Source organism: Ochlerotatus camptorhynchus, unplaced genomic scaffold (assembly GCF_037179485.1).
Source record: "Ochlerotatus camptorhynchus isolate MF236.1 unplaced genomic scaffold, CSIRO-AGI_Acam_v1.1 ptg000216l, whole genome shotgun sequence".
Classification (NCBI taxonomy): domain Eukaryota; kingdom Metazoa; phylum Arthropoda; class Insecta; order Diptera; family Culicidae; genus Ochlerotatus; species Ochlerotatus camptorhynchus.
This window is the reverse complement of record NW_027040706.1, coordinates 375,906-396,796: the sequence shown is the minus strand read 5'-3', so window position 1 is coordinate 396,796 and position 20,891 is coordinate 375,906. Positions and strand designations below refer to the sequence as shown.

Below are 20,891 nucleotides of genomic sequence, written 5' to 3'. Positions count from 1 at the left end.
AAACCGACTAAACCTTCCTTGAAAAAAAAAACGGAAACAGCACAAATCATCATCCAAAAATCTCAGCTGGAATACTACTCTTCAAATGAAAACATGGAAACACCAAAAACTGATACAATCAACTTTACAAATACATTTAGATAAAAAAAAAGTAGAAGTTAACATCTTCCAAAAAGTATCTACACGTTTTGAGAATGATTTTTGCTAACGCTTTTCACGTGGGTGAATCCGTGTATGATTTTAGTAGAGTAAGAGCAATTGCAACGTTATTCTGTTAGGCGGCATCACCCACGTTCTATGTATGACAAATAACTGCTTTTTTGTAAGTTGTGTAGCTAGTGATTTTTTTTTCAAGAGCGAGTGTTACATATAAACTGATTACATGTTTAATTTATTTATCTAGTGTAACATTAAATAGATGTTTGGATTGATGATACATTTAGAAAATGACAAAAAATGAATAAAATTCAACATTGGTTGTTAAAATGTAGCAATTGTTTCCTTTCATTGTACCTAGATGTAGTCACACACTGTCTTAGTATCGGTTAGTTTTATGACAAAATTCGCGTTAAATGTTGCGTGTAATGATTCGTCATCGCGTAAGCATAGTCTCAATCCAAAATATTTGTTTAGTGTTCCTCTCGGTTTTAGTTCAATTTTGAATGAGTTTTGTTTGTTTATACATTTTCCAACTTAACTGACTGTCGTTGGATTTATGCTAGTTGTCTGCTTAGCTTCTACGGCAAATACAATCTCATTCGGTCAATTAACTCCTTTTATCAAAACGGCAAAGTTTCCAAATACACATTCATTTGATTGCGAGAGATGGTTAAAGTTGACGAACAGTCGAAAATTAACTTAACACGATTTCCATCTAATAGGACTAGAACGAGAGGTAATAACTAACCGAATATTTTGCATGAGCATCTCTTTCTCGGTCGGTCAAGTTTCGAATCGTTACGCAACATCGTACGGCTTTAACCATCTGTCAATGTCAACGGTAGTGAATGTTCTGATAAATTAGTGAGATAAAAAATCTAATCATATAATCATAAATCTGTGCAATTTGTGAAAAATGGTTTTGTTTTGGTTTTTGATGAAACTGAAGAGAGCTAAAATACACAGCTTCCGTTGCCAACGCAGTGAGTAGCATAGAGTCGTAGAAAAGTTAGCCTGAATGTTGTTTCCCTAAATGTTTAAACTAGCGTGTGATATATGAGAAATATATTTGTATGATCGTTGTTTAGATATTTATCATCGTGTTGAAGTCATAGTTTGAAATTCTCAATTGGACGTGGACTAACTCTTAACCGACTTAACGAGAGCTACAAAATGGGATTGGGCCCAACGAATCATCATAAGTCATATATAAGACCATCAAAGAAAATCAACCAGCCGCTTGCAGTATGTATACATCGTGTTTTAGTTATTTTTTACAATTTAGTGGCCATAATAAAAGAAGAAACAGATTAAACTTCAATTCACACTGAGAACTCCAAAACAATTCATTTTAGTGGAATGATCTAAAGAGGAATTCTTCAATACAGAAATCCAATCCAATCCCAATGGGCAATTTTCGTTCGCAATGTGGCTCTGAACAGAAAATATGATATGTAGAGTAATCTCGATCTGCTAAGCTCGCATAGTGTAGACTTTATGGTGACACGATCATATAACGGTGAATTTCAATAATGGCATTGGAACACACAATAATAGGAACGAATAGCCTGGATCATCTACCCGTATAGATATCCTATGTGTAACACACAAGGGGTCTATCAAGGTTGTCATTTACCGGGTGTTTTTTTAAGCGATTTTTCGGTAATGGGAAGTTCAATACCGGTAATGGATAATTTGTTTCATTAATGGAAATATGCAATATCAGTTGTTTATCCGAAATGATTGAGTCCTCATAGCACATCCCAAGTCATTAACACAAGTCATGCAAATTATATAGAAGTTCGAAAGCCCTAGATTGACCTTATTAGTTGTTTAAAAAATTGCCAAAAAATACTTAAGATGGACAAACAAAAGATGCAAAAATGAAGCATGGCTCGAGAACAAGAGATGCGTAGATTTAAAATAAATTTCTTTGCCAATCTATGGCCATCAACGAAAACAAGTTTGGTGATTCTGGGTTGGCTATTGTATTAACAGTTTTTTTATCTAGTTAATTTATTTGTCAGCTAAGGTTCAATCGCGTTAGCTTTACGGAGCCGATAATTCATTGTTCATTGGTTGTAACAAAATTACTTATTTCTAGTAGGAGTTGGGTCGAGGTTAGAGGGGTATATTTTCGAAGAATAGAATCAGGGGAGGAGCTTGGGAGTAGGGGTATTAACAGTTGATGTAGCTTAAAATCAGTGACCAAGTGAAGAAACTATTTATAAACCAAATATTAAAATGCTACACACTATCGTTAATGCTATTTTATGAGAAATGTATTTTGCAATTCTGATTGGGCTTCTCAAAAGTGCGGAATCACTAATAAAAGTGTTGTATCGTCTTGGTGTCTTCTGCGCTATTCTTTCCGAAAAAGTGCGACTAAGAAACCGAAACGATTTAACGTAAAATCGAACTTTTATTAGTGTTTCCCCCTTTTCGTCGCACTTACAATGTGTGCAATTTTCTATGTGCTGATATAGTTTTGAATTATTAAAAAAAAAACCTTGTTAATAAATATGAACTTTACTTCAATCTGTAATGATTAAGAAATTTCAAAATGTAAGTTTTACGTTCAAAATAGTAGCTGAATAACTTTTGAAAAATCTTAAAATTTAAGATTATTTTATTCATTTAAATTGATACTTTATTATTAAAGTCTATCAAATCAGTAAACCTTATAAATGCTCTTAGTGTACAATCTTTTGATATAAGACTTACAGAAATTACCGATCACAACATGACTTTCCCAACAACAACAAAACACGATTGCTTGACTTGGTTATGGAAAAGCTTTACTTCACGATAAAAAAGCAACAAGTCTACCCGCGACCAAAGTACTCTTCGATCCACCTGCATAATATAAATGTTCCGGTCTATGTATAGGCCAAAAAACTTGGCCCCTGGTGGCCATTTTAAAAATGATTAGTGATGCAGATTTCCAAACTATGTACGGCGAGGTATGAGACTGAAAGCGTCTATTTCTTATACAAATTATCTATTTATTTTTTCGTTGATTCTACGGGTGATAAAAACTCAAGGCCTGCTCAATTGAAGTATTGTACCTCATAATACTAAAAAAAAATAAAGTTCGCTGAAAGTGGTTAATGTTTTAATATAGGTATATTTTTATTTTTTATCAGCCATAGTAACAATCAAATTTTAAAAACCTAATACGGAAAATATAAGCGTTTTAAAATCTATAGGCCTAGACAACTTGGCCTATCGCGGCCATCTTGAAACACGTCATAATGATGCAGATTTTAAAATGTTACACGGCTATGAATGGGAGAGAAGTTTTAAAAGGCTTCTGTTACTGTGGATTGTTACTATGGGTTATTAATGTCAAAATATACCTATCTTAACAACTTTCAGCGTAAGGCCCGTTTTGACAACACGTGATTTTTATGTTATCTTTTTTTTATAATATCAATTTATCAATTGAACGCTAAATTCACTTTGTGACCTTACTAGACCACTATTAAGGCTTTCTTAAAGACTGGAAACCTTTGCTCACAAAGTACTGCTCCAAAATTGTGGAAAGTAACAGCTAATGTTGCCAAAAATGGGAAGGCACTGTGTTTATCATAATACGTCTATTTAGTAGCTTTTATCAGCCGTAGAATCAACGAAAAAAAAATAAAAGCATTTTAAAATTTCGCTCTCATACTTCACCGTGCAAAAATTTTATATCTACGCCGTTTCTATTATGATTGTTTTCAAGATAGCCGCGACGGGCCAAATGTTTAAGGCCTGTACTGCCTATAAGCTCATATCAGTTCCATATAGAAAAAGTAGGCATTAAGAAAATGGCAATCCAAGTTACGAATTGCATTTCCCATGTAAATATTTGAAAAATCATATTAAATTTATTGATAATTTGTTGCAATCAGTGCAAAATATGACAATTGGGTTGTTTAACTTCGAAAAATATACCGATTTTTATACATAATCTGATAGAACTTCGTTTTCTGAGCACAACGATGAGCATAACTCTCACAATCTCATTCATCGCAAATAATGTTTTAGTTGGGAATGTGCTTGCATTTGTCATGGTGGCGCCACTGAAGCATTGAGCAAGCCCCCACATTTTGTACTTAACAGTGATGCCAGTTCTGTTTCACGTCTAGTTGTCAGCTCTTGAAAATGATAAGTGGTCAAGGCATCCCACGGGAGACACATACCACATCTGTCGAAAACAGAAAAAAATTGTTGAATGTTACATCAAAACTGCTGCACATTAGTCCTTCCGTTCCTAATATTCCGTTGTACGATGTACACAGAATTCGAGAACAAATCATGTTGATGACTGTAATATTCTATCATCTTTTACCAGTTATTCAATACTTCACCATGAATATCATTGATTGATACATATTATTTTTTTTTCTGTGTACGCATTGAAGTGATGAGCGGTGGTCGAAAGGGCACTAAAAAGTGATGCATTACCTCGTTTAAAAACTTGTTTCCAGCAAAAGAAAAAGCACACTAAGCAAACAAAAGTCTTAGCCTCTGAGAATTTTTCCTACGGATCCGTATTCCTGCAGAATTCAATCAATTCTTTAGATCTTCGGAAAATTTCATAGAAACGACATCACTGACTTCCATCTGTTTTGTTTTTATTCAACACAGCTGACGCGTTGACAGAACCAGGGAAAAGCAACTAGTGAAAAAATTGCATGCACGAGGGATGCTCCGGTTGCAAAACATTGCTTGGGAATGTGGATGATAGATGGTGCTAGTGCGCATGCAAAATACGCTTGCCGATATTTTTTGAAGAATTTTCTTCTAAGAGTTATGTCTGTTTGTCTGTGCTAAATCTATTCGTTGACAGCTCGCTCCCACCAAGGGGCGCTAAGATGGTGATAGTTGCTAATGTAATCGTACTTATTTAAAATAGTTCCAGTGTACCAAAATTGATGAAATTTTTGATTTCGGTTCCATTTTTAATGTAGATGTGTTTGGCACGTTTCCGGTCACTTCTAGGCCCGGGCATCGGAACCAAAGTCGGTTGTCCAAGCACCACCGCATTTTTTATCACACTTTACCCAGAGTTGTGTAAGAGTTTGCTACATCCTTGACAAGCCATGGAAATTGCATCGCTTTCGTAATTGATTGCAGCAAGCAGGTGTGATTTTCCGAAAAACTTCAATGTCCCAAGGTACAACTGCCCATGACCTTAAGGATGCTAAATACATTTCAATAGCTTCATTCATCCCTATTTTTAAGCTTTATTGCGTCCCCACTGGGACTTAATTCCTGCTCTCAACTTAGTGTTCTTTGAGCACCTTCAAAGTTGTTAATTGAGAGCTTTCTAAGCATGCACCAGGCCTGCATTAGTATTATTGAGTGGCTAGTTCAAGTACAAGTACCCAGGGAAGCCGACTATTTTTCCACCTTGGAATGAGGGTACCAAATTAAAAAAAAAATCATTCAAATAAAAAGTTAAACTGATTATTTTTAACATTTGTGATTTTAACTATATTGCAGAATACAAACAAATATTTTTTAGACTATTTTTAACGTCTTTTTTTTTTGTTTGCGCCGCTTAGTTCTCGAAAACGAGGCAACTTATCGAACTAATTCCAATCATTTTGAGTCATAGGCAATGAAATGGCATACTTAAAACAACACAATTGTTTGTGTAAATACAGGATTTTGCTAATATTAAGACTGTCATCAAAATCTAAATAATTAAAAATATTTAAGCATGTGAAAAATCAAAATCTTGGTAGGTTTTTTTACGACACATAAATGCAGAATGTTGAAATTTTGTGAAACAACATTTTAATAGTGAGCGCAATATATATCACAAGAAAAATCATTCACCACAAAATAAAAACCATGCATTTAAGGGTTAAAAAAAATATTTTTTATAACGTCCACTGAACTTGTCCAAGACTTGATGTTATTTATAATTTGATAACAATCAGTTCAGTGGACTTAGTGGACACTTAGTGTTAGTTTCAATTGAAAAAAATCTTCTAACCTAACAAATGTATGGGTTCGTCACGAAGGGTATGTCCATAAACTATGAAGACACACCCAAAAAATGTTTTGTCCCTAATCTGAATAATATTGTTGATTGTAAACATTAACAGTGTTGATAAAAGCTTGTAAGATGTAATAATGCTGAACTGAAAGCTAATTGAAAGCTTTGAACTAATGCAACGTGGGTCCTCCTCACAGCAATGTGATATTCACTTACAGCAAAAATGAGAATGAAAGCAATGCGAATAATCCATATAATTTCGTTGTAAAAGGATTGATATGCTTGAGCAGCCGTCTAACAACTCAGTAGATTATTTAAAATTCATGCAGAAAGCTTACACGCAGTATTCATGTTACTCTTTTGTCAATCAATCACACTTTGAAGTCATGCACACAAATAAAGAATAATACAAACAGCATCAATTTCACCTTCATATGAATCGGAAGATTCCGATGTTTTGTTGTTAAGCATGGGTTTTAGAATACAGAAATGTTAATTAATTTGATACTTTTGAATTTTATTGGTGTTCAACGAAGAAGAAAAACGTTTTCGGCTCCGTAAAATTTTATTAAAACAGTTGAGCCTAAGCAAATAATCAAATAAAAAAATAAAAGAAAAACGTTGACTTCATATAATTTAAAATAAACAACAGCGGCAACTCCATTGCAAATATTAAATCAATAGAGCAACACTGATTGGTTTGGATGCATTTCTGTATTCTGTTTTTTTTACTTACCTCAAATCTCAACAAAACTCATTCCATCGGCCTCTTAAATTTTTTTTTTATTTGGTTTTTGTCCCTCAAATTAACAATTTTTGGTTCGTTCACAATCCGTAAAACTCGAATTTCCTACTTTTTAATGATAAGTTCATTCGTTTAAAAAAAATCAAATACAGAAAAAGTGAAATACAAGAAGCTGACTGTTGCTTGTTTGTTTATCTTTTTTTTTTCTCTATGTGATTGCAGTGGGGTTCCGCGTAACGTTATCGCATGTACCAAATACCAGTAGAGGTAGTTTGCAACCGGGAACTACTTCCACTACAACTGCAAATACTTCTACTACCACTACCACTGCTACTACCACACCATCAACGAACACATAAATTGAACATGGTGAAAGGTTATGGCCTACTATTCCCTACAGACAGACAGTGTGTACAATCCTCACACTCAAACGGTTAAAAGAAGTGACTTAACATTTTCACATAAATATTGATAACAACTGATAGCTTAGCTAAGAAATCCCAAAACCAAAACAAATCATTACATTTTCACATAACATACACACACATTTCTATACGCAAATATACGATGAATAAAATAAGGACAGTATCAAAAACCAAAAGAAAACTAATATATTTATCATGAAATGCACAAGATTGTTTAAACTCATCACAGTTTGCACAGTTGTTTTTGACCCTTTAAAAAAGTTGTTATACCCTTTTAAAAAAACAAGCGTTTTGTGTATTTAACTTACCAGATAATCCAAAAACATATTTTATTATTAGCTTTCAGAATCGTTGCCTTTCAACATATAGTTCTATTAAGTTTGTCCTAATACAACTCAACAGCATTGCTTTTTTGCCTTCTTAGATTACGTATAAAACTTCTATTTACAGTCATCTTTTGCCCGTTGCGGATTTTCTCATTGGGTTCCCAATTCAAAAGCAGAGGTTGTGCCAAATCAGGGTAAATAAGTCAGTATGGCCTAACTCGAAGCGTAAATAATGACAACACACCCACGCAATCAACTACGCCATAGAGTAATGTTTAGTCTATCATATAAATACAACAATTTAGATTGCGTGGATACCCGAGCAAAGCTGAAGATCAAATTGAAATCAAAATATGCTGTTATGATGTAACTTATTTTGAATGCTCCAGTTGATCTCATTTTGGTTGACTTAACGGTTAACACAGCAAAAATGAAAGCAAAATTTTACACTGTTGAAGCAAACGGAAAACTAATCCTGCTTTCAATGAAATCAATTTGATTACTGATTTTGCATTCATAATGTTTAATTTTGAGTAAATGGTTACCATTCATGTTTCTCAAGCTGAAAGACTTGGGCTCCAACCTCACCCCGGGCAAGTCACGAATGACCTAAAATGTGTTAAACAAATCAAATAAACAATAATCATTAGTTCAACGACAGATGAATTTCAATTAAAACAAGACGTTAACAGCAGAACTTCAAGTTAAGTTGCTTTCATTTAAAAAGTCTTGACTGCATAATGAAAGCACAATATAATATCAGACTTATTGCACAACATTTGAAATCAAAATGAGTTTTCATTATGATAGGAACTGCACACTTTAATATCGATTTGCTTTCATTTTGTTAACCGACTTTGCTCGGGTATGTGGTCATTCAAAGTCATTGTTTGCGTTTTGAGTTAAACCATTCTGATATGTTTCCCCTGAAATCAGGTTTAATATTTGGATGCTTATAAATTATCTAGTGGGCTGTTCTTCGTGAACAGGTGCAGTTTTACAGCTCAAAACCGTCCCAACTATCGAATGGCATTCGGTAGATGGGATAGGCTAGCATGAGGTTACGTACCAACCAGCGAATGATGACTGTACACAAAATTTAATCCTAAAATACATCGAAGCCAACTGAAAGCATTGACTAGCTGTTGATTTTGTAAATTTATATTACTTTCCTTCTAACTTACTTGTTAGTATGCTCTTATCGTGTTTGTGTTTGATCCTATTAATCGAAAGGAACTCCGAATCAATACAGCAATCACCCATGTTATCTACAGGTTTGTATGAAATATAATATGCAACAAGGTTAACTCAAGTTAACATTCGTCCTTACGCTAGGGTGTTGAGGTCAATATGACCTAAAATGAACTTTTGAATCAACATAACTTTCTACGGTAAGCAAAAAAATCTTAATTTTCTTTACTATATCTATTTTTTCAAGACAAACATTTCTACATTGAAATAATTTTAGAAGAAAAAAAGATTCAAATCATATTCACCCGAATTTCACAGGATTTCGAAATCAAATCTTTTGGCCCTATTATGTTAGTCGAGTCGACCTACAGATTCTGTGAATATATTCTGCCATTCTTCTGATTTCTCGAGGCCAATTATAAATTCCAGATATTTCGGATATCGGCTCCGATGGCCACAGACAACTTCCCATACTATTGATCATGCTAAACCATGGTCCACTTGGAATCTGGTCGCAAGAAACCAGCTCTATATCAGGATTGCACAGTGGTTTGAAGGGATGATATGTGCGGTATATTAATAACATTAATACGGATAACAGATTATATTAGACACACAGTATCTTTGGAGAAGTTTTTGTTCATGATTAACTCGTTCATACATGGGCCGGAACCAACTGGTTTATTTCACTTCCGAAGGAAGACGTGATCAGAGATTTTTATACCTCAGCAAAATCCCACCGACCTTGGCTGGGATTGAACCCAGACCCATTGGAGTGAGAAGCAGTCACACTTACCACTAAACTACCGGCGCCGGCTATAAGCACGCAGAACAGGGAACAAATCATTACAGCGCAACAGTGCTGAGATTTGTCATTGTCATTGACAGACTTTTGCGCGATATTGACAAAATTGTTTTTCACATAGTCAATGATAGACTTGATCCTCAAAAAAATCTTCGTCAAAATCTCATTCATTTTTTCGTCAATGACAAAGATTCACCTGGTAACAGAAAGTGTAATTTCTTGCATTCTGAGACACATTATTGTTATCCAAGCGGTTCAGGACGTAGATGCTTATTCACTTTAATGGCTCCATTTAATTGTTTTGCTCAAGCCATTTAATTTCATTTCAAATTTAGCTAATAAACAAATCAGCACATGTTCGTCACTGACAAAAATGCTACTGACAATTGACATGGTTTGCCTTGTCGATGACTGTTAGCTCAAACGAGTGACCAAAGCAGAATTTTGAGTATCACCGTGTATTGTCGAAATTTTGCAGCACTGCAGCGCAATCAAAACAAATCATCCTCTGGCGGAGCCTACTACACACTTAATCTACTACCCATAATCGCATATCAGTCCCATCTTTGCTTGATTTCCTATCCATATGGGACTGATATGCGATTATGGGCAGTCTAGCTCGGTAAAATCTCCAACAGCCGATTTCCTCGGCATTTACTTTTGCTGATATCTTTGCAAAATATATTTTTGTTAGCTGATATCTCAGCAAAATCTTATTTGTTAGCTAAGTCTCGGCAATTGTTTTACTGAATCTCAGCAAAATAAATTGCAGAACTACTCGGCAGTTGGAATTTCGGTGAAAAATTTTAAGTAATAAAAAGCAACATTGTCTAGTTTTGAGATTAACTGGTTGCTCAGCTGTGCAAATTTCGGCAAAAATAAGTTTCACTGAGATCTCAGCAAAAGTGACATTTGATTGCTGAGTCTCAGATAATGCTTTGCTGAATCTTAGCAAACAAATGAAATGTTTGCTGAGATCTCAGTAAAACTGTTTCATGTCGAGATTTGCATAGCCGAGCTCGGTAGAAAAAACTAAGTACTACTAGAGCTGAGCTGGCCCGATTTACCCTGGCGGGGCAGCCTCGTGTTGGTTACTCCCACAAAAGACGTCCGAATTTGAATGAAAATGAGAGAAGAAAGAAATAACAATTTTAGACATCTGTTAGCTATTCTGACTTTCCCTTTCTCCTCGCTGATTCTCGCTGAAACACGGTGGTAGATTCGACGGCGGTAGCGGCTCCAGACACGATCAGTGCCGACCGTTTACTCCTTCCTTGGTGCTGCCTATACAGTGGTCCTCAGCGTTTAGTGGGGGAGGATCGACAGGGCTCATTTTTCGAAACCCCCGGCGACGATGGTGACGAATCACTGAAGCAACTACTCGCCGTATGTGGTCCCGAACACGCCTTCGGTTCGGCCTGCCTTGCCTCTCCTTGACTCTTGACTGCGGTGGTTAGACTGGCTCTACTGGCTCAGCTACCGCAGTGAGGACGGCGGATGTTTGGGGATTCTTGGTGGTTAGCCGGGGAAACAAAAGACTCATTTTTGCTTTGCTTTCCTCAATGGCGGCGATCCAACACCCTTCACTGTGCCCAATTTTCAAACCACAGATGTCGAGAAAATGTCCACTCGAAAGATGTCCTTGACCGGAACGAGAATCGAACCTACCACCGGCTTGGTTATACCAACCGGTGGAAACTAACGATTTTAAATTGGCTCACTACTTGACTAGCCTATTGGTCCCAAGCAAATCGATTAACGTATCCCATTCTAGTCGAAATTCTAGTACCACACAATGTTTGTTTTGATTTGCCATGAAAGTTTGACAGATAAAATGATGTTTCGAGGGGTGAATCGATTTGCTTGGGACCGAAGATAGTACCAGAGCTGAGCCAAAAAGTTGAGCGCGTTTCTTCGGGACCTACTAGTCTTAGAATTACCTCTATGGTTATACCAACAATCAATACGAAACTAACGATTTTAAATTGGCTCACCACTTTAGTAGCCTATTGGTCCCAAGCAAACGATTAACGTACCCTATTCTAGTTGAAATTCTATTACTACACTATGTTTGTTTTGATTCGCTATGAAAGTTTGACAGATAACATCAGGGGTGTGTGGATTCATGCAGAACATGCAGGGGTGAGTGAAATAGCTTGGGACTGCTTGGGACCGTTGTTCTGGTACTGAGTGAGCCAAAAATAATAATGATTTTCTTCGGGACCCAGTGGTCTTAGAGTTACCTCTATGGTTATACCGTGCGTTTACTGACCAGGCTGCGTGAGTGTTTGAGAATCATTATAAATGCTATTCTTGGAGTAGGATGAACCAAATCTGCTGAACGTTACGTACACGAAACGAAAATTAATTATTTTATTAGCCTTATACACGCAGAAAAAAATATTTTAAACGTAATAATATTTGACGTAAAATCAAAAAGAATTTCATTTTGTTTTGGCTGCAAAAAGAAATCATTATTGTTTCAACAATCCAGTATTTTTGTTCCCCAAAACCTATGGATTGCTAAATCAAAAAGATTTTTTTTCGAATTTACAAGAGCTTTCATGGTTTTGACGTAAGCTGTCAAATTTGGCAGCTGGGTCAACAACAAAAATACGTTTGTTTTTAAAAGAGATTTCTTGTTGATTTAATCATATTTATTTTATGAAGTGTGACAATTCACGCAGTAGAAATAAAAATATGTTTATTGATTCAAAAATCCGGAGTGATTTGAGATTTGGGCGTAATTGCTTTTGAAAACAAACACGTCAATTACTGATTTCTCTTGAATAAAAACTCAATCTCACAAACAAACTATACCAAATGATAGAGGAATCATTCCTCTACCTCATAGTGTTATTACTTTTCGAGATTGAGCTTTTATTCGCGAGAAATCGGTGATTGACGTGTTTGTTCACAAATGCAATTACGCCCAAATCTCAAATCACTCCGGAAATAATATGGCCAATTTTTTTTGTTTTGTTTTCCTTTTTCACTGATCATCCTTCGAAAGGGAAGTAAAGCCGTTGGTCCCCGATTAATTAGTTGATGGGTCGATATGTAGGGTCCAGGTGTGGGATCTGCCTTCCTGGCGCCGGGAGCATTGGTACTCAGTACGGAAAACAAGATCTACGGAAAACAAGATCGACGGAAAAAAATCAAGGAAAAAACAGAAAATTGATTATATTTAGCAACTGCAGCTCGAACTGCAGCATACTTACTTACCTCAAGTCTCAAGATTTTCGGAAATTTTGCACTTATTTCCCGAAATTCACAAGTTTTGTTATTTATTCGTGACAACGAAAATGCATCGACGCGCCATCTGTTGCTCATCGGTCACATCGTAAAAACTCCCTTTGATTTTAAATTTAGATTGGTAGCATGGCGTTGTACCGTCTTCCGCCGCGCCCTGTTATAAAAGTCGAAGAGTGACAGGAGTCATCCTCTTTCGCTACAGCGACGTCATCAAGCATCATCATAATTGAAGTGGAACCAAAACAAACAGAAGAAAGTAGTGAATTGAATTTAAACCCGTAGTTTATTGCCTTTTGTAATTAGGTGAAATATAGTAATTTTAAATAGAATATAGACAAAGTAAAGTGCATTTCAAGTCCAGTGATCGCGTGTGAACACTTACCTTTCGAAGGATTGGTCCGCCATCCGAAAGTACCTACAAAAGAAAGAAAAAAAAGTGAGTGAAAACTTTACCTGTCCGTGCGCCAACCTGGAAGTCATCGGTTGAGACAATTTTTCTGCTGCTGCTCGCTGTGCTCCCGACATTATTGTTTACATTTTTGTCCGGGTGAAAACGAGGGAATGGTTGGTAGTTATTTTTGCATTCATGGCCCGGGGAATGGACACAGCAAATAAATGCTAAATTAAAATGAACTATTGAAATAGAATAGAATAGAATAAAATATTGTTATTTTTACAATAGTTGCAGTTGAAAAGTGGCTTATTAAAACAAAAAGAATCCTATTTTGAATTTATATGAATAAGTATTATTGAAACAGCAAAATGCAATATAATTTGAACCGGAATTCTTTGTTTAAATACAACTAAAGTTTTTTTTTTTGGTTCAATGCAAACAATTTTCTGTCCGTATGATGTTAGATTTATTTTAGTAAAAAGCTCGATTTTCAACTTTTTATCTAGTCGACGAATTTTAGTAAAATTAGTGGCAGATGAATGATCTTTACTCTTCGCATGTCCGTCCCATAGCGAAAATCGGCAAGCCAAAAAAATCGTGTTTTAAGTTTGCTTCGTACCATTGCTTCCAGCCCAGTGGCAGGTGCGTAGGCAACATGTTATACCATGACAGCGGGCCCAGCACAGCTAAATAAACCATTTGAGCCCGGGACATGCTGCCTACTGTCAAACGCTGCTGTTGGTATAGGCCTTGTTACTGGCCTAATTGCTTCTTATGTGATGGGATAACCAACGTGACTGTCTTTCCAAACTTTTTCGGAACAAAGTTGATGAGTTCATCCAGTATTTTGAAAATATGGGTAGTTAGCTACCATTTGCATTGAAAAAATCAGTTTTGACAAAGACGACTATGGGACCGACATGCGAAGAGCGGCAGTTTATTACGACTAAAAATGAGCAAAATTTCATGAAGTTATGTTCATTTTATTTCAAGAAATCAATTAAAGTAATGTGGTTCGTTTTAAAAGAATTTTCTTAGAAGCATGTGCCATCAGCCACCAGATGGGCTAGTATGTTTGTTTTGTTTTGAACAAAGTTGATTTTGTGTGCAATGATCTTTGACAGTGTGCAAAGAGTATATCATTTTGTCATTTTTTTTATGTATTTCAGTTTTGAATAGAGTGAAAGAGATATAACCAAAACATTCTAGTACATTTGTTGAAAATGCTAGTACAATCCAGTAGTACTGTTGCCATGTGATACACTGAAAAATTGCAATAGCAGGTTCGTCACCAAAGTTTGTCACTTCGTCTGTGGTATAAGGGGATTTCTATCCGTGTACGATTTAAAAACTATGAATCGTAGGGTTGCTGTTAGTATTTTCTATTTTGGACCAATAAATAGCTTAAATCCATCATGCATCTTGCCCTTATTTGTCTTTTTTTTTAATAAGAACAGATACAACTAAAAAACGCCTCTTCAAACCTGACTAATAACGACGGGTTCAAAATAGAGGCATTAGCCAAGCGGTCAACATAGAATAATGAAATTTAATCTTTGTGTTTAAGGGTGTAGCTCAAAAATTATGTCCTTGGTGATTTTTTTATTTGAAATATTTCGACCAAATACCAATATTTAGATACAGGATGACATGAAGTTTTGAATACTATGCTCCGAATTTGCGGCAATATTATTTTTTGAGAATAACAACCGTCATTAGCACACCGTAGTGACAATAACGTTGGGTCACTTGCATGCCATAGTAATATGTGATTGAAAGGTATGTATGTGTGTATTCTTCATCGTTCTGAAAAAGATTAAATGCACTTTATCCATATTAGATCGAGATCAATGTAATCCAACTGTAGCTGAGGTAAGTAGACTTTATTTTATTCTGTTAATTTGATTCAATTTGTATTAACCACCTCCCCCAAAAGTCACACTTTACCCAAACACGACCAGATCAACAATCAAAGAAAAGAACAAATGTTTAGGCACAAAATCCTGCACTTCTGTCAAATAAAGTAAATGATTTTCTCCGCTAACATCGTTTGAAAAATATTTGACCCTTCCGAATTTTCCATTTCGAAGCACACATATCTGTTCGGCCTGTCAATACTGTTTGTTCTTCTCTTTTTCTCTTTCCCTCTTTTTCTGATTTTCTTCCAGGAGCTAAATACAGATCACAAATCAATAATAACAACAATTTTGACGTAGCTCATAACAAATCCGATGGTTTGAGTCGCAATAACAATAGCAACAATAATAATCTGTCATCCGCAATATCATCGTCCTCCTATAGAAACGGTTGCAGCAGTAGAAGCGAAGCATATCAAACTAGTTATGGAAGCAGTAGCAATAGTAATATGATTAATAACAATAACTGTTCTAACCAAGATAGCCAAATTAATGTGGGTGCCCTGTACGAGAACGGTGAAGAGGTACTAGATTTGGCCGATCTGGACCTGTCGCAGTTACGCTTGTCGAAAAAGGATTTGGAAGCCCTATCCAGCATAACTCCATCACTATCTCAACGCGTTCAAGAGCAGTTGTTGGCTCAACTACCACCTCAACAAGCCAAAAAGCTGTCCAGGACACTGTCCATGCAAAATGGGAATAGCGTGGCGAGTTCATATTCGTCGATCAACCGTTCGTACAAACGTAGTTCAAGTAGCAGTGGTGGCCATACTGCAGAGGATTCCAGAGATAGTATCACACCAACCAACGATATGTTCGACAGCGATGCATATCTACAAAAACGATCATCGAACAAACAAGATCGGAGCTCACGCAGTTCGAGTAATTCCCGAGATATCGTGTCTCCCCCTCCCCTTCCACCCCCTAATTTCAACGATGATTACGGAACATCATCATCATCTCGTTTCCCTTATGCTAACGAGAGTCATGAACGGTTCCGGACATACGAGAAGTACACACCCTACGCAACGAACTCCCAGAACGATTCAGAACACGAACGAAGCAAATCGCTGGAATATGACAAAAAGTTAAGCTGCTATGAACCGCTGCCACCACGTACCTCCTGTCTCAGCCCTACAAACGAAAGGTACGGTAGGCCACCGAGCGGTTGTATCTCTCCTCCTCCCATGTCCTCGTCATCCGGCTATTCTAGTCAACGTTCCACTAGACGCATCTCCAGATTCTTGCGTCCGGACTTTTTTGATCCACCAAAAGAGTCCAGCGACCAAGAGAAACAGAAGAGAGAGCTAGAAACGCAGAATATTTTAAGAGAGATACGGGAAAAAAGTCACGAGAGAAGTGTAGACCGTAGCTGCAAATCCGAATACGCAGCAGAGAAAGGCTCCGATCGTTTAAACTATTTTATGCAAAAGTATCACAAAGACTACAGTACAGACGATAGCAATCAATACAGGTATAATAATTACGAAAGAAACGAAAACTTGGAACTAAAGGAAGTTCACGATCAACGAAACCGAAGAAGTGTATCTAGGCCGCGAGAGGTTGTTGATACAAATGTTGCTACCTTTAATAAAATCACGGCAACGAGTTCTTTCGCAGACAAAATTCTTGATGAGCTACACAGTTTAGCTGTATTGCAAAATATTACGCAGGAAACAGCCCCTAGCAAAAGTAGGAGCAGGGAAATCATCGCGGAAGAAGTTGCCCCTGAAGTAATCAAGAGATCAACCCCGGAGCGAAGTTCCACGACCAACTGTGTCGAATGCAACGGCAGTGCTTCAAAACAGTCGGAGGAAATTAATCCAACGAACGTCAGTAGCAAAGTTCCAGATGAACCACTCACTGAACCGATTGCCACGAGCAAAGTAGTAAAGGTGAAAAAGGTTAAAGTAAAACCAAAACTGGACGCCGACGGCAATCCAATAACGGTAACTGTTAAGAAGATAAAGAAGGTAGTAAAGTCAAGCGCTGAAGCTACTCCTGCAGTAACTCCCGTAGAAGATACTCGCGATGAGGATAAAAGTCTAACTGAAAAACTTAGAATTGTGAAGAAAGAATCAAAACTAGTTAGACCAAAATCTTACCCTTCTAAAGATCCGGAGCCTTTGAAATTGGTAACACCAACTACATCCGAACAACCCTCATCAGATTTCACAACAACCCCAAGAAATGAATCAGATCCATCGGCTTGCAGCACTCCGTCTAACGTAACAACGACCATTACACCAGTAGTTAAGATAGCCAGACCAAAGAGTTTCCCAAGCTCGAAGTTAACACCTCCAAAAGAAATAAAGCTTCCGAAAAATGTTACCGACACCCCACCGTTGAATGCAATCATAGAACAGCCAGAGGAAAAGAAGCTACTCAAAGACACTAAAGATAAGACGCCTCCGAAAACCTCCACCGTCAATACTTCAACTGCTAGCGAAACCACAACCTCTGCAGCAGTCCCTGGAACAACTAAAAAGGTTCGCAAAGTCATACGAATTGTTAAAAAATCAACCGCATCAAAAAGCGACTCTACCACCAAATGCAGCAGTGAGGAGAAAACGATTAAAGAATCAGCAACAGTAACGAAACCCGTAAGTGAGGTTAAAGAAATTAAAGAAAAACGAGTCGAAATAGTGTCACCTGAACCGATACAAAAAGTGCCAAAGGAAAAATCGAAATCACCGGAGAAGAAAGTCAAACAAGGCTTTCTTGCCAGCATTGGTCAAAAGTTTGAAAAATTCCGAGAATCGAGCAAAATGACGAAAGAAAAGAAAACGAATGCAGACGACAAAGCGGCGGAATCGGCGACTGAACAGCCGACTGTTCGAAAAAATAACGATTCAGCAGCGGAAACGCTGAAGAAGGAAAAGAAGAAAAGCCAAAGTGTAACTAATGCATCGTCTATACCAGACGATGCACCAGTAAGTGAAGAGAAGAATACGCGAAAATCAAGAATAGATAAAGTGATTAGGAATCTACGCGAGATGTCGGTACCGCGAGCACCGGTGCTTACAGAGTCAAATCTTATCAAGCGAGCCGTCAGCGTCGAAGAAATGCCTGGAACATTCAACAAATGCAGCGTTAACAAGGTACTAGGATTTTTTAAGAAGATTGAAAAAGATACAAAAAATAATCGAGTTCTCAATACAAAGTCATCTAGTCACATCAGTACGATGGATATTTCCGCAACACTGAATGCGTTGGAATCAGTCATTGTGCAGAGGGATAGCCGAATGACGCCAGCAGCGGAGGAACCAGAAAAGGAAAGACCCAAGTCCGGAAGTTTTGTTAGTAAAATTCGTAAACCGTACAATGGGGCACGGAGCGATACTTTGCTCACTATGACCGAGCAAGAGTGTAAGTCCAATGGTACGGTGCCGGAAAAGCATAACGGTGGCTACCAAACGCATATTCCTGTTAAGTATTGTTGTCCGGATTGTAACAAAGAAGATGCTAACAACGATGTAACGAAGAGACATTCCTCCACTTTGACTGATGCAAAAAATCACTCGCAGGACGAGAAAGAACGCACCAGAACCAGTCGTCGAGCGCTGACACTGGACTTTAGCAAGCTCGGCGGAAGTCGCAATGTTCAGAACAATAACAACAATTACAGCTATCCACCTCCATTACCCAGTGACATTGTACCAAACAGCAACCACGTTTCCACTACAAACAACAACAACAACACTATGAATATGAACATGCTTACACCATCATACGACAGCATAACCAATTACTCTTCGGGTTCTAGAAGTAGTCCATACGACGATTGCAACTCTTCCAGCACATTCATGTCTCCATCAGAGGAACACGAACTGTACTTTGATAATTGGTCGATCTGCTCGGATGACCACAACAACATGCTTAGCGCTTCGCCATCCATTTCGCGACTGTCGAAGTTAACCTATGTGAACTCTGTCTCTCCGGTAGATAACGATTCCGAAAGTGTAATCGAACGGATACGTCGGAAGAGTTTCTACACCCGATTCAATGAGAAAAAGCCTAGAAGAGTTAGCTCTATCGTAGGACCAGGCAGTACGAAGGAGTACTATCGTGAACAGTCTCTTTCCAAAAGTGGCCCATCATCCACTCGGTTGAAAGAGTACGGTAAGTCATCATCTTCGTCGGTAGCAAGCGCTTTGACTAGTGTTGATCGTTCCAAGAACAACTACGATTACTACCGCTCGCTCACCAGGACGCCGAGTTCTATCAAGAGCAAGTATGCGGATTCTACCGACGGGTATTCAAAATCTTCGTTGAACAACAGTGACTACTTTCATCATCACCACCACCATCATCACTACCATCTTCCTTTGTCTAACTCGTCACGGAAACTTAATTTCTCCAGTAATGACTCTTCTGATAACCTAAATTATAACACTGTCGGTAAATCCTCATTAAGAAGTACATACTACGAAACCTCGTCACCACCGTATTATGCTACATACAACCCAAGACGGCGATCCTCGTTTACCAGCAATAGCACTACAGCTAATCTAACCTCGTCCTCTTCATCGATAGCACTAGATACTGCCAACACAGGAAATGAAGCGCGGGATGCTGCACCGAAGAACGCGGCGGCAACGGTGGCTGGAGTACCACCAAGTGGTACCACAACCAATTCCTCGTCTTCTACAACCCTTTCCGCATCGGAAGGCTTCTCCAGCCAGGGGAGCGGATCGCGCAAATTACGACCGTACGACAACCGGAGCATTTCGATGCTGAATTCCTCCTCCAGCAGAGAGTCACGCTACGGCGGTTATGACAGTGCGGGGATCATCAGGTAAGCATACGATTCGTGATGTTTAGCCATGGCATATTTATTGTTTTCACAAAGTTCTAAATAGCGCTTGCCAAACAAAACATCGATCCTAAGCTAATGCTGCTCACAGTATCACAAACCATATGATAATGTGTTGTCCGAAATGTATCCTGACTAGGACTAACTCTATCGAAACCCGACTCACCAGTGCATTGTTGGTAACAGCCAGTAGTTGATAATAGCATCCTTTTATATGACCATATACAAGAAACAATGAACACCTTTAAGTATCACATCCTCATCCAAACCATTCTGAACAAATCTGGCTAAGACCATATCTATCGAGCGGTTCTACAAACATTGATTACCGGTCAGTGCCTATGAAATTTCCACGAATTACTGCGATTATTATACAATTAATGAAAATTAATATGTTACTTTTAGATTACTTTTGCTACTTTTGATTACTGGGATCATTACAATTACTTGAATTAAATGAGGAATTACAATCGTGTTACTCAATTATTCGCTGATTTACAATCTCACAAATGAAAGACTGTATTGCAAAAATGGCATGACCAATAAAAACAATTAATATTTATCCTAGCGTCGAATTAAGAATAGATGTTCATAGCAAAACCTAAATTTCATTACATCGAGATTTGACTGTAGTTTTAATTTTGAACTAGAGAGAGTCTAGTATAAGAGAGCGCACTGGCTGATTTTTAACCCAACCGAACTGTCAAAGCAAGAGCCAATCGAGCAGCTCCTATCATGATTACATTGGCAGTTTTACTAGAAACCGCCTACGCATAGGTTGCCAAGGCAGATTGTTTTGAAACCTCTCCTATCTTATACTAGTCCCTCTCTATTTTGAACCATCTGTCAAATTATAATTCCTTA

General features: G+C 37.5%; 1 protein-coding gene across 8 annotated transcripts in view; it reads left to right on the top strand.

Annotated features, from left to right (window-relative positions):
- Positions 1–20,891, top strand: part of Nuak1 (Nuak family kinase 1) — a 115,784-nt gene that overhangs the window by 93,319 nt on the left and 1,574 nt on the right. For 3 of the 8 annotated variants that reach the window (XM_065224833.1, XM_065224835.1, XM_065224834.1), the window contains 2 exons: positions 7,122–7,166; positions 15,464–20,009. In XM_065224833.1, coding sequence (XP_065080905.1) covers positions 7,122–7,166; positions 15,464–20,009 — 4,591 coding nt within the window. The remainder of the gene's footprint in view (positions 1–7,121; positions 7,167–15,463; positions 20,010–20,891) is intronic. The other 5 variants (XM_065224837.1, XM_065224840.1, XM_065224839.1 and 2 more) reach the window with 5 other exon arrangements.